Here is a 14,322-nt window from a genome sequence, read left to right as displayed (position 1 = left end):
TTAATCACAACTTATGTGAATATGAGACTCAGCTACTAGCCTACCTGTAATTGGAAATTTTAATTTTTTTTTTAAAAAAAAAACTTCTACGCCATGTTAAAAATTGTTACGCGATTAAATAAATAAAAGCCAAATCCGAATCAAATTGTCATAGAACTAAAGATTAAAACACACAGGCAAATTTTTGTCAACACAAATTCTTCTCTAAAACCGTTTTACACAAGTTTCTATAAAACGGATTCTATATAACCGCTTTTATTGTCCTGTTAAACTAAATTTCGTGATTGTCGATTCATTTTACACAATAATACAAGTGGAATATACTAAACTTTTTGATCTAAGCAAGTAAACTGCCTTTTTGGATCTCTGCCCACAAGAGGCAAATGGCGTAGCAAGTGATGTACTCCGTATGTAATTGCACAAACAAATTGACACATTATGTGCTATCTTTGTACTCTTGCATTTAATATTTATACTAGTAGTTATCCTCTGCAACCGTCATACGGTGCGACGAATAAAAAGTGACCATTTTATGCTCAAAAATGAAAGGAGTATTTTATGACGATAAAAGGTGGTCACCTTTTAATATAAAATGACCACATTTACCATAAAATTGTCGTACATAAATATCTCAATCTGCATCCAAAGCCAGTAAGGCAGTAACCACATAAATACAGTTTATCATAAATGGACGGCCAGAACGACTCGAAAATCGCGGTAGTTATGGTCCCTTTTCCGGCTCAAGGCCACCTTAACCAACTCCTCCATCTTTCCCATATTGTAATCTCTTACGGCATTCCGGTGCACTATGCAGGGTCCGCTATTCATAATCAGCAAGCCAAGGTTCGGGTGCAAGGTTGGGATTCTGACAGTCTAAACAATATTCATTTTTCATGACTTTGAACTCCCTCCTTACAGCTCGGCTCCTCCAAACCCCACTGTCACCTTCCCAGTTCATCTTCAGCCGCTTTTCGATATTTCAACGCGTCTAAGAAAACCCGTGTCTGAACTGTTGCAACAACTCTCGACAAAATGTCGCAGGGTCATTGTTCTTCATGATAGTTTATCAGGGTTTATTTTGGATAGTTTCGGAATCAATCGATCCGAAACCCAAACACAAATACAAATCAGTTCATTTTGAGGTTGGCTCATATCAAATGAATAGATACAATGCTAGTACATGGTCATGAAACACAAGCTTTCATGGACTAGTGAAAATACTTAAAACGGAAACGTACATAAATGACTGAAATTCCTAAAAATGGAAACATAAAAAAGTGAACGCAAAATATCATTTACACAAACACAACTCACATGCCAAAATAGAAAATTTAATCTCTTCAAGCATCTCACATACGAGCAAAATGATCGAGACGGAGGAACTAGGAAGTATCATTTACGCCGCTCACATTCAAAAATAGAAAATTCATTTTCTTCAAGGATCCAAATCAAAGTCCTCTAAAAGACAAGACAAGATGAAGATTTGAAAATGAAAAGCTAGCTGTCTACTGACTGTCCTTACGGATCTTGGTCCCAAAATGCACATGATGTTGCTAATGACGTAATTGCATATACGGATTATACAATTACTATAATCAGTAAATTTCTCTTAAAACGGCAATATCCGTCTTAACTTGAAGACAAGTCAAATATGCTCTCATAACCAGTTTTAAGCTTAAAATGGATATTACCGTCTTAAATAAGAATTTACGTGCTATTACAAACTTTCTACTTTATTTGTATTTATAGGACTTCAAAAACTCTTAAAAGTTTGCATTCAAACTAAGTACTACACACATAAGAAAATGGAGGGCCAAAACAACTCTAATGTCGCGGTGGTTATGGTACCTTTTCCGGCTCAAGGCCACCTAAACCAACTCCTTCATCTCTCCCGTCTCATAACCTCCTACGGCATTCCGGTCCACTACGCGGGGTCCGCCACACATAACCACCAAGCCAAGGTCCGAGTCCAAGGTTGGGACACTAATAGTCTAACCAAGATCACATTCCATGACTTCCAACTCCCTCCTTACAGCTCCCCTCCTCCAAACCCCAACCTCTCCGTCTCCTTCCCGGTTCACCTTCAACCACTTTTCGATATTTCAACACATCTACAAAAACCCGTGTCTGAACTCTTGGAACAACTCTCTGCAAAGTGTCGGAGAATCATTGTCGTTCATGATAGTTTAATGGCTTCTGTAGTCCAAGATATAAAATTCATTCCAAATGCCGAGTCCTTTCGTTTTGTTCCTATCTCTGCCTTCACCCAATTCATCGGTTTCTGGCAACGCATACCCGAAACAGATAAACCTTTTCAGATAGATCCATGTGTTGTGATACCAAGATGCATTCCGTCTAGAGACGGGACGTTTACTCCGGAGATAGCAAGTTTCATTATTGATCAGAAGAAATTCTGGGGGTTCGAGTCAGGACGAATTTACAATACGTCAAGGGCGATAGAAGGCCGCTACGTTGAGCTGTTAGAAAAATTATCAGGGAATGAAACTGAAACCGAAACAACACACTTTGTCGTCGGACCTTTTCATCCTGTGGAAATCACTGCAAGCCGGGAAAGAAGACATAGATGCCTAGAATGGCTCGATGAACACGAGAACGGGTCGGTGATATACGTCTCCTTTGGATCAATGACGTCACTGACAGCAGAGCAGAACAGAGAACTGGCTACTGGGTTAGAAAGAAGTGGGCATAAGTTTCTCTGGGTGCTCAGAAACGCGGATAAAGGTGACGGTTTCTATAATGGGGAAATCCCTGAGCTTCCGGAAGGGTACGAGGAAAGGGTCAAGGGCAGGGGAATGGTGGTCCGAGAATGGGGCCCACAGCTAGACATACTAGCACACCAGTCAGTAGGCGGGTTCATGAGTCATTGTGGGTGGAACTCGTGCATCGAGAGTATTAGCATGGGGGTTCCTATTGCAGCCTGGCCTATGCATTCTGACCAGCCGAGGAATGCTGTTTTTATAACAGAAGTGCTAGGAATTGGTGTTACGGTGAAGGATTGGGAAGACCGTGGGAAGCTAGTTAGTTCAGCTACTATTGAGAGTGCAGTACAAAAATTAATGACATCAGAGGAAGGAAAGGAGATGAGGAAAAGAGCTTCGGAACTAGGTGATGCTGTTAGAAAGTCGGTTTCAATAGGCGGAGCTTCATCTTTAGAAATGGATGCTTTCATTGCTCATATCACAAGATAGGTTGGGTTATTCGGGTTCATTCATAGTTTGTACTTGGAACTATCAGGGTTTAATTTGGTTAGTTTCAGATCGATTGTTCTATGTGTGTTGTTACGCAAATAACAATTAGAGTAAATTGAAAATAACTCTCTTTAAATTATTATTTTTAAAAATTAATCCCTGATATAATTTTTTCATAAAATTGCTGCCTTAAAATACACTTTCATTAAAATACACTTTTATTAAAATACACTTTCATAATTAATCCCTGATATAATTTTTTCATAATTTTTTTTTTTAAAATACACTTTTATTAAAAATTGCTTCAAAACTTCAATTTAGGTGACTTGTTTCATATGTTTTTGAACTTATTCTCCATTGTTATAAAGTATAAATTGACTAAGTTACAAAAGGAATAAGTTCATAAACATACGGAATAAGTCATCTAAATTGGAATTTTGAAGCAGTTTTTGATAAAAGTACATCTTAAGAGAGTAATTTTAGAAAAATAATTAAATAAAGGAGTAATTTTAAAAAACTGAATTTTAAAAGGGAGTTATTTTTAATTTACTCTAACAATTAGGTACATTTTCGGGTTGGCTCGGTTTGCGTATATCATACACCTTCAACCATACAATAAATAATTTCATTAAATAATACAAAGCTAAATTGTCAAGCAAGTTAGCAGCCCTTCTGGAATTTTAGGCACAAAGCAAAATTGTCAAGCTACTGACGTAATTGCATATACAAGTTATACATTTTCGGGTTGGTTCGGGTTGTGTATTTATAGGACCTCGAAAATTCGACCTGAAAATCATAAAATGGAAGGCCAGAACTACTCACAAGTAGCGGTTGTTATGGTCCCTTTCCCGGCTCAAGGCCACCTAAATCAACTCCTCCATCTCTCCCATTTGGTAATCTCCTATGGAGTTCCGGTGCACTATGCGGGGTCCGCCACACACAACCACCAAGTCAAAGTCCGAGTCCAAGGCTGGGACTCTGAGAGTCTAAACAATATTCATTTTCATGATTTCCAACTCCCTCCTTACACTTCACCTCCTCCAAAACCGGACATTTCTGTCCCGTTCCCGGCTCACCTTCAACCGCTTTTCGATATTTCATCACATCTAAGAAAACCCGTGTCTGAACTCTTACACCAACTCGCGGCAAAGTGTCGGGAGAATCATTGTAGTTCATGATTACCTGATGTCTTCTGTAGTACAAGATGTAAAGTTTATTCCAAATGCCGAGTCGTTTCATTTTGTGCCTATCTCTGCCTTCACAAGATTCTTAAATTTCTTGGAAGAGATACCTGAATCGGATAAACCCGTTAAAGTAGACATTCTAGCGCACCGGTCAGTAGGAGGGTTCATGAGTCATTGTGGATGGAACTCGTGCATCGAGAGTATTAGCATGGGGGTTCCTATAGCGGCGTGGCCAATGCACTCCGACCAACCGAGGAACGCTGTTTTGATAACAGAAGTGCTAGGAATTGGTGTTACGGTGAAAGTTTGGGAAGACCGTGGGAAGCTAGTTAGTTCAGCTACTATTGAGAGTGCAGTCAAAAGATTAATGACAACAAAGGAAGGAGAGGAGATGAGGAAAAGAGCATTGGAACTCGGTGATGGTGTTCGAAAGTCGGTTTCAAAAGGTGGAGCTTCATCCTTAGAAATGGATGCTTTCATCGCTCATATAACAAGATGAGGCATACATTTTGGGGCTTTCCCCTGCTAAACGGGACGTCCTCATCAACATAATTTGGGTACATATTCTCCCTGTATTTCATACCTAGTAAATCTAGGGGTAAAAAAAACTCGCAAAATTTCACAAGGCAAAGCAAGATCCCTCAAGAGACATTCAAAGCATTTCATAAAGACGACCACTGTAAAATCAGTAACACGGTAACACAGTAACACCACGCAATCTCGGGGAAAATGCAGCAAGATCAAGAGTATAAGGTAAAGCCTTGCTACTTGCTAGGCAGGTAAACACGGAGTAATTCTATATTAAGACTAGTAACTACACGGAAAAAGGAAAATTTCAAAATGCAGCTTACTCGTTCTCAAGGTTGATGGAGTCCCCAAACTGTGTACAGAATTTTCTTCAACTCGGCCATTTGTGCGACTACGGATTCTTCATCTCTTCCAGCTGGTTTCCACTTCATCAATCGAAACACGTGCAAACACCTCGTCTATCGGGAAGCGTACTACACCTCATCGGTCAAAATTAGCTCTTTGCATGCATCCTCCAAATTCTCACATTTTTTCCTGCGGAAAGAAGATGAATAAGGCAATAAGCATTAATTATAGGGCCGAGGGATTGTTCTTGTAAGACCGTCTCCTATATGTTAATGGAAAAGTCCTCAGATAATATTCAGATCAAATAAGCATCACAGGACATGAAACTATGAAAGTTGGAATTGTGCTTAATCGAGCAAGAACGAAGCTTCTGCTTTCAATTTCATCAATGATCACATGACCCTTTTCTTTCCAAGCAACTATAACAGAATGAAGCTAAAACTCGAAAGGGATTCCCTTCCTACACACGCGACAGTGCGACACCCATCATTCAGCTGTCAAATAACTGGGAGTCGAATAGCTAAACATATGTTTTGCATAAGGTGAAAATCTAGTTAAACAATAGCATTACCCAAATGCCTTAAGTTATCCCGCGTCATTCAGCTGTCAAATAACTGGGGGTCGATTATTAAGATTACTAAACTTGTTAATGTTTTGTCGATCATCGCAAGTGACATGGATAAATTACTGAATGAGAAATATGAACCCTAGATAAATTAATCAATAAATAATGTAATTGGCACAAGTAAGAACTGTTGAATTTAGAAGGTGATGCTGAAAGGTGATAGTCACTATATTTCTTCAGGGCTCAAACAGTATGCTGCAAGCCTGCAACAATGGAGGTGTAACGGACTAACTACAGGTCTCACTCGATCTTTTAGACTAAAGTGATTTGAACTGATCCGAAGAACTAAAAAGTAAAAATGAACTGAATCGTCTGTACTGAACTTATGGAACTCAAAATAAGTTCAATAGACAAGGCATTTTGTTATGCATGTTTGTTTGAAGTTTGGACCGAACGGTCTTTGCTGAACTATGCTAAACTGAGCTGATGTTTTATGATGATGATAGAACTATAGAAGAATGTAGTAGTTTTTTTAGCTTATTATTAATATTAATAAGCTCGTTTTACACATAAAACCATCCTAAATACGGATTAGCACTTTTTGAGGTTACATACCGAAATATTTCAGTATTCACAAATAGGCCGCTCTTTACGATTAAAATCAACCCAATAACTATACACTTTAAATATAAAATTTAAGGGTTTTATTTTGACGATCGAACATTAAAAAAAAAAGAACTTACGTGTCTTATTGCTGACATCATTTCATAAAAGGACAAAAAGTTCCTTTAATTTACCAAATTTTGGCAACAACTGCCAATATTTTGACAGAAAAATTAATTGCAATTGCCTTTGCATGTTCATATTCAATTAATACTAAGAATTTGTGAAAGACAAATGGCGTAACTACTAACTAGTGATAAAGCAAGTAAGAGACAGAGGTATCCGTCAAAACATTAAACGGGTCAAATATCACCCCACTTGAACATACAAGACAAATAGGTTGTTTTTCTTTATGCATTATCCTTTTGTCTTATCCCTACTACTTGACTTGTTTAAGACTTTAAGCTTAAGACGAATACACCCATCCTAAATAAGAATTTGTGTCTAGTATTTATAGAATCTCAATAACTCATTCTGCACCCAAAGCCAGTAAGGCAGTAACCACATAAATAAAAAATGGAGGGCCAAAACAACTCTCAAGTTGCGGTTGTTATGGTCCCTTTTCCGGCTCAGGGCCACCTAAACCAACTCCTCCATCTCTCCCATCTCGTTATCTCCTACGGAATTCCGGTGCACTATGCAGGGTCCACCATGCACAACCACCAAGCCAAGGTCAGGGTCCAAGGTTGGGACACCGAGAGTTTAACCAAGATCCAATTCCATGACTTCCAACTTCCTCCCTACACTTCGCCTCCACCAAAACCCGATCTTTCTGTCCCCTTCCCAGCTCACCTTCAACCACTTTTCGACATTTCAACACATTTACGAAAACCCGTGTCTGAACTCTTAGAACAACTCTCGGCAAAGTGTCGCAGAATCATTGTTGTTCATGATAGCCTTATGGCTTCTGTAGTCCAAGATGTAAAGTTCATTCCAATGGCTGAATCCTTTCGTTTTGTTTCTATTCCTGCCTTTAGCCAGTTCTTTAGTTTCTGGGAAGCCATACCGGAATCAGATAAACCTTTTCAAATAGATCCAAGTATTACTATCCCCAGATGTATTCCCTTCGGAGAAGGGATGATTACTCCAGAGGCCTCAAGGTTAGCCGCTGATCAGATGAAATTCTGGGGGTTTGAGTCAGGTCGAATCTACAATACATCAAGGGTGATAGACGGTCCATATGTTGAGCTATTGGAAAAACTCTCCGGAAATGATTCTGAAACCAAACACTTTGTCCTTGGACCTTTTAATCCAGTGGAAATGACCGGCAGTCGGAAAACGCATAGATGCCTAGAATGGCTCAATGAACATGAAAAAGGGTCTGTGATATATGTCTCTTTCGGAACGACCACATCACTAACAGAAGAGCAGATTGGAGAACTGGCTACTGGGTTAGAAAAAAGTGGACAGAAGTTTATATGGGTACTCAGAAATGCCGATAAAGGTGATGCTTTCGATAGCGCAAAAGACGGCTATCCCAAGCTTCTGGAAGGGTATGAGGAAAGAGTCAAGGAGAGGGGAATAGTAATCCAAGAATGGGCCCCACAGCTAGGCATTCTAGCGCACCGGTCGATAGGCGGGTTCATGAGTCATTGTGGGTGGAACTCGTGCATTGAGAGTATTAGCATGGGGGTACCAATAGCAGCGTGGCCTATGCATTCCGACCAGCCGACGAATGCTGTTTTCATTACAGAAGTGCTAAGAATTGGCGTCATGGTGAGGGATTGGGAAGACAGTGGGAAGCTCATTAGTTCAGCTACTATTGAGAATGTAATCAAAACATTAATGAAAACAAAGGAAGGAGAGGAGATGAGGAAAAGAGCTTCAGAGCTAGGTGATGATGTTCGAAAATCAGTTGCGAAAGGTGGAGCTACATCCATAGAAATGGATGCTTTCATTGCTCATATCACAAGATGAGGTACACTCTCGATGGGTACTCTGCATCAGCAAGAAGTACAGCAACTAAATGGGCCATCAGGGTTCAAGATAATTTCGGTACAGTGGTTCATTATTCTCCTGTCATTTGAGGTTGGGTTATTCGTGTTTGGTTCGGTTAGTTGTCGTGGTGTAATAAAACTAAAACTAAGCCAGAATGCAAAAGAAATGATAGTCTACCTGAATTTCAGATCTAGGAAACCTAAGAAAAAAAATGACACATTCAAAGCATTTCTTTTTTTATATTCTTCGACGAAAACATTCATAAATATAAAGGGATTAGCATAAGACTTGATGAAGTAAAAAAAATTGTTAAGCAACAAGGGAACATACAGGTCTCAAAAGGATGGCCCTTGTCACTAACAGCACACTGCGGTGAAGTAAGCACTCGGCTCTTAGGGTGGTGGTATTGGTATGCGGGCAAGAATTTACACTGGCCATTTTTCATCTAGTAGTCGCACTCCTGTTGTTCTGGTCGTTCAGGAAACTCTCTGTTCTCTGTTCTCCATTTGACGGATCTGACGATTATCATAAGATAGTTCACTTTTCTTCATACTGTTGGAATTTGAATTATGATGCTGAGAAGATCCTGCAGGTAGCATTGGTGCCTATTAAAAAAAAAGTTGTAAAAGGAGCCATAAACGCAGTTTTAATGCTTGAGAGTTTCGAAATCGGGGTCATGAGTACTACGCTCAACCATGTACATAATGGAAAGGTAGTCTGATTCAAGGGGGACGGAAGTAAGGACATACAGGTAACAGGTCTAGAGTAATGCCTGTGGGAAAAAGAGGAGGCAGACGTATTTATAGCACTACCACCGAAATTATGAAGCGGCTTTCAGTTCTAGGATTAAGTATCAGACTGTGAATCTGTGATTTAACATCACAGGTGTTCTACAAACTTCAGTTGCATTTACAAAGTTAACACCACGGTTAGACTGCAACAAACGATTCTGAGATAAAGTACCAAACAGAAATTTAATATCATAGGTGCTCTAAAACCTTCTTAGCATTAAATTTACCAGCCTCTGAATCTGGCCACACTAATAACAAGTACTCCCTCCGTCCCGGTCAGTTGTTGTCCTTTGGTTTTGGCACAAAGACCAAGAAAAGAGGAATGAGCCAATTACTAAATGACAAGTGGAACAAATTAAGTATGAATGATCAAATTGTTCATTAAGTGCATTCTTAAAATAGAAAGGACTCATTGAGACACCCCAATATGGAAAAGGACAATAAATGACCGGGATAGAGGGAGTAACATGTAAGACATCATTATATGCAAATGGAATCAGAGAAGCTACAGGTCAAATTATGTAATACACTGTATATCTAGAGATATAAACCTACTACCTTATAAAATAAACTGGCGCAGAGTTACTACCAGGGTTTTTTCTCCAGATTCCAAAAGAATTGGAGACTACTAAGTCCCTGAACAAAATTTGGCTGGTTTTACGTGTATTTGTTCATTTACTGATCACCAGTCATGCTTGTAAATTTTGTCTTTCTAATGCAATCCTCCCAAACGACTTGTAATCAGAAAAGGTGGACAAATACCTTCTCAATTAAAGTTCAGATGAAATGAAAGACATAGCATCTGATGCCCTGTGAATAAACAAGATATGGTAAAAAGAGGTACTATCCAATGCATACAAACATGAAAAGTTATGCAAAAGCTGCAAAAGAAGGTAACATAGTTATAGAAGGGTTCCTAGCAGCAATCTCATCAGCAAATCACATACTTCATGCCCATATAATTTGAGACTGGTTAACATAAATTTGTTACTCCCTCTCATTCACTGGAATCATACCATTTGAGTAACATACTACTCACATATATTCAACAAATTATATGATTCCAGTGAAAGGGAGGGAGTATTTCTTGGGCAACAATAACTCCCTTTAACCGCACCAGTAGTTCACGCTTGCTTTTGAGACAGTTTTTAACGTAAATACACGCAACTGGATTAAGGAGTCTCATACTCATTCTCCACCGCACAAAACACCTCTCAAAAGGAAAGATAAAGTAGTGATAAACTACTGGTTGGACAAACCAAAATGAAATACATAATCTACTGGAGGGGAAAGAAGATTACTAATTAACTGTTGACTTTTGCGGAACAATCTGCCTGAGAGGTTGATCTTACGGTCTAATTTATTTAGACCTGCTCCCTCTTCTTTTACTTTCTTGATCTTCTATTTGACATACCTCGGCAATAACACTGATCATAGTAGACCGCTTCCTCCTCTTTCTTCGCCACATATGTCAAAGCTAGGCGCACAAACCTTTTTATTTCATCCATATTACCTTCCACCAAGATTCACAACACCCAGAAATTTAAGAAAATAAGAGCGCCAGTGAACTTTGTCCGGTGGTCGAAAAGTAAGGTTAGAGTAATGGCTCCCCTCTCCAGTGAAAAGCCCTGAATGATCAAATTCCCATAACCCCGGGCACAGCCCTGTGCAAAAGTTAGAAACACAGCCCTACTCTGACTCCCAACTGAATTCAAGAATGATTTGAAGACCAGTTGGACAAGTAGTAGTGCAGTACGTAATATCAAAGAAAATGATCGAAATATTTAAAAGCCAAAGCATAGAATACAGTCACCGACAGGGCACTGACAAGCACAGTCAGCTAGTAAAGAAGTTATAACAATCTCGTCTACCTTCATTTAAATTTAAATAAAATAAAAGTAACTAACACAGGGGAACAAGGTATCAGTCACACACTCACGCCTAGCCATATTTACAAGAAGACCAGCGAAAAACATCAGTGATGCGTATGAAGAGAGCAGAAGGAATTCTATCATAGGACCTAAAAAAGTATGCATGATGCACTGAAGCACACATTGACAGTATTTTGAAGAGTTACATAGAGGACAGTTTTCAACTATCCTAAAACCGAATTCCAAGCAGAAATGATCATCAAGTCATCAATTTAGAAACTTCAGGAGAAAAATTGGGTTATCATGCGATAAGGGAAAGAAACAACAAAAGAGTGCAATTATTAGCTTCAAAGCCCTCCTTAACCATTATATCACGGTAACATAATGCATTTTGCAAATCCTCATTGACAATCAATCCTCGGATAATGGTATTGTAAGTGACACTATCGGGAGAGCATCCATTATGCCTCAATTTGTTTAGGAGCTCTATAGCGTCAATCATAAGACCTTTTTTACAGAGGCCTTTGATCATGATACTGTATGTTTTAAGATCTGGTACCAAACCCTTGGACAGGAAATCAAAAACTAGATTAACGGCATCTTTAACTTGGCCTGCCTCACAAGCTATCAATTAGGAATTTAGGATATTGTAGATGACAATAGGAGCAACTTCTTCATCTCCTTGAGGAATACCATTGCCTCATCAAGTTGTGCATTCTTACATAGCCCATCTAGCCAACTCATAGGTGAACAGATCATGAAATCTTCAAGTCGACAATTTAGCATCTTCCGGAGAAACTCTCTGGTTTATCAAGCGATAAATGGTTACGGAACAAAGAAAGTGTTTTAGCATCAGCCTCAAAGCCCTGGTTAACCATTATATCATGGAAACATAATGCATTTCGCAAATCATTGTTGATAATGAATCCTCGGATAAGGATATTATAGGTGACATCATCAGGAGGGCATCCAACTTGCTTCATTTTGTTAAGGAGCTCAATAGCTGTATTCATAAGACCTCTTTTGCAATACCCCTTAATCATTGTCGTATAAGTTTTATGATTGGGTAGAACACCCTTTGATTGAAAATCAGAGACAAGGATTTCAGCATCTTTAACCCGACCAGCCTCACATAAATTGTCAATTAGGATAGTGTAGATAACAATATCAGGAGCAACTCCATTAGACTCCATATCCTTGAGCAATGCCTTCGCTTCATCAAGCTGTGCATTATTACATAGCCCGTCTAATAAGGAACCATAAGTGCAAACATTTGGTTTTACTCCATACGTTTGCATGTCGTTGAAGAGCTGACGTGCCATTGGGATGCAATTAGACTTGCACAACCCATCTATCAGAGTGCTATAGGCCACAACATCGGGGGCAATCCCTTGCTCAATCATTTCTTGAAATATGTCAAGGGCTTTGTCAATGCTTTTCAATTTAACATATCCATTGATCAAAGTACTATAATTCACAACGTCGGGTTGGCAGTGAGTTTGTACCATAAAATCAAAAACCTCTCTTGCCTTATCCATTTGGCCGCACAAGCAATACCCAAGCAATAAAGCATTATAAGTACTTACATTAGGAGTCACGCCTTGTTCAGTCATTATCTGTATAAGGGCGTGTGCTTCATCAATCAGCATGTCCTTACATTGCATGTGAATCAACATGTTATAAGTAGAAACATCGGGTGCAATGTTGCTCTCAATCATCCCAACCAACATTTCCTTAGCCTCCACCTTACGGCCTAGATTAATCATTCCTCCGATCAATGCGTTATAGGTAATCACATTTGGATTGATGCCCTCGGTTTTCATGGCTGAAAAGAGGGTTAGGGCCTCGGTTAAGTGTTTAGCATTGCAGAGACTACGGATAATGGTGTTGTACATTATAAGGTCAGGCTTACAACCCGAGGGGCTAGAATGCATTCGGCGGAGGAAATGGAGAGCACGGGCATTGTCCCCGATCCTGCAAAGACCTTTCACCATGGTACCATATGTAACTATATTTGGCTGAATGCCTAGCTTAACGAAAGCTACGTCCAACAACTCAACAACTTGTGAAAGTTGGTTATTGTGCACAAGGCCATTAATTAACGCAGTAAACAAAACTAAATCAGATTCAACGGGATACCCAAGCTTAAGGGACTTAGCAAGTAGAGAATACCCGAAATCAAAACGGCCTAAGTGGCAATAACAATTAACGAGGATAGCCATAGAATACAAATCGGGACGGGTACCGGATAACTCAAGTTGCCTAGATAGAGAAATGACAGTAGAATGGGGTTCTAGTCGCTTGAATTTGAGCATAGCGGATAATAATCGATTAAAATCAACGATCGAAGGACGACAAAGAAGAGACGTCATTTGGTGGAACAGATTAAGGGGAAATTGAAGATTATGAAACCCTAATCGACATTGTTCGCTAACATAATCCATAAACTTACGAGGATAATCAATAGCAATACGCTTAAGATTAGCAGAAGTGCAGAAATAATGGCGATGAAATTGAATCATGATGTTGAGAAAAAATGAATTTAAGAACGAATTGAAAGGGAGAAGATTACCAGAATTTGCAGAAATGGCGAGCAATTTGCAGAGCGATAATGAAGTGATGATACTCTCAGTTCATTCTATCACTATTGTTTTTTCGGACTTAATTTCAGTTCATTTTCACCATTGTTCGATTCAGCCCATCTCTTTTCTTTTGCACTTTATTTCATCTTTGTTCGGTTTATTTCAGCTCTATTCGGTTTAATTCAGCTTCGACAGAGCTGATCAAAAGCGAACTTGGGACGGATATGGGCCGGGCCTAGCTCCTAAAAAAGTGTCCGGCAGGCCTTATTTTATAGCCCGAGCCCGCATTAAGTTCGGATTTGATCGTCCGTACCCGCCCACTTCAAAAGAAGAGCGGGCGGCCGTGCAGCCCCGCTAAAATCAAATACAGAAATTAGTGTTTTTATTAAAACACGAGTTTGTTATCGCTACATCCCACTAAAACTTAACAATTGTCTTTAAAAGCTTACCCTTACGAAAGTATACTAATTTTCAAATGATAAGTTTACTAGATTCTCATAAGTTTGACAATGTTCTACTACAAACATCAAAAGTTTATTTTTGCCTTGGTATTTGTATGGCATTGTTAGCGGTTACATACACTCCCGTAAAATAAATACTTAAAAGGTACTATCTTTATACGACAATCCCGTTAGCATGTCCATTC

General features: G+C 39.2%; 3 protein-coding genes and 1 pseudogene across 5 annotated transcripts; 3 read left to right on the top strand and 1 right to left on the bottom strand.

Annotated features, from left to right (window-relative positions):
- Nucleotides 1-1,710: 1,710 nt before the first annotated feature.
- On the top strand, nt 1,711-3,337 carry LOC141622692 (zeatin O-glucosyltransferase-like). Its single transcript, XM_074438697.1, has one exon. It carries the CDS (start codon nt 1,806-1,808, stop codon nt 3,207-3,209), a length of 1,404 nt encoding a protein of 467 aa, XP_074294798.1. The 5' UTR covers nt 1,711-1,805; the 3' UTR covers nt 3,210-3,337.
- Nucleotides 3,338-4,009: 672 nt separating this feature from the next.
- On the top strand, nt 4,010-4,959 carry LOC141619576 (zeatin O-glucosyltransferase-like; annotated as a pseudogene).
- A 2,033-nt stretch (nt 4,960-6,992) lies between these two features.
- On the top strand, nt 6,993-8,689 carry LOC141619569 (zeatin O-glucosyltransferase-like). The gene has a single exon (XM_074436585.1). It carries the CDS (start codon nt 7,011-7,013, stop codon nt 8,409-8,411), a length of 1,401 nt encoding a protein of 466 aa, XP_074292686.1. The 5' UTR covers nt 6,993-7,010; the 3' UTR covers nt 8,412-8,689.
- Nucleotides 8,690-8,761: 72 nt separating this feature from the next.
- LOC141619567 (uncharacterized) lies at nt 8,762-13,654 on the bottom strand. Of its 3 annotated transcripts, none has more exons than XM_074436581.1 (2): nt 9,986-13,654; nt 8,762-9,018 (listed from the first exon to the last, which is right to left on the bottom strand). In XM_074436581.1, the coding sequence occupies exon 1, from the start codon at nt 13,614-13,616 to the stop codon at nt 11,874-11,876; it is 1,743 nt and encodes a 580-aa protein (XP_074292682.1). In that variant the 5' UTR covers nt 13,617-13,654; the 3' UTR covers nt 8,762-9,018; nt 9,986-11,873. The 3 variants fall into 3 exon arrangements, with proteins under 3 accessions (XP_074292682.1, XP_074292683.1, XP_074292684.1); XM_074436582.1 differs by having other exon boundaries at nt 10,525-13,654; XM_074436583.1 differs by having other exon boundaries at nt 10,638-13,654.
- Between the last annotated feature and the right edge of the window lie 668 nt (nt 13,655-14,322).

This window comes from Silene latifolia, chromosome X (assembly GCF_048544455.1).
Source record: "Silene latifolia isolate original U9 population chromosome X, ASM4854445v1, whole genome shotgun sequence".
In the NCBI taxonomy this organism is placed as follows: Eukaryota; Viridiplantae; Streptophyta; class Magnoliopsida; order Caryophyllales; family Caryophyllaceae; genus Silene; species Silene latifolia.
Note: the sequence above shows the minus strand (reverse complement) of the source record. Positions and strands in the feature narration are given on the sequence as shown.

Excerpts from the sequence above, each read along its gene's own strand:
- LOC141619569 (XM_074436585.1), top strand. The coding sequence starts at position 7,011 with ATGGAGGGCCAAAACAACTCTCAAGTTGCGGTTGTTATGGTCCCTTTT.
- LOC141619567 (XM_074436581.1), bottom strand. The coding sequence starts at position 13,616 with ATGATTCAATTTCATCGCCATTATTTCTGCACTTCTGCTAATCTTAAG.
- LOC141622692 (XM_074438697.1), top strand. The coding sequence starts at position 1,806 with ATGGAGGGCCAAAACAACTCTAATGTCGCGGTGGTTATGGTACCTTTT.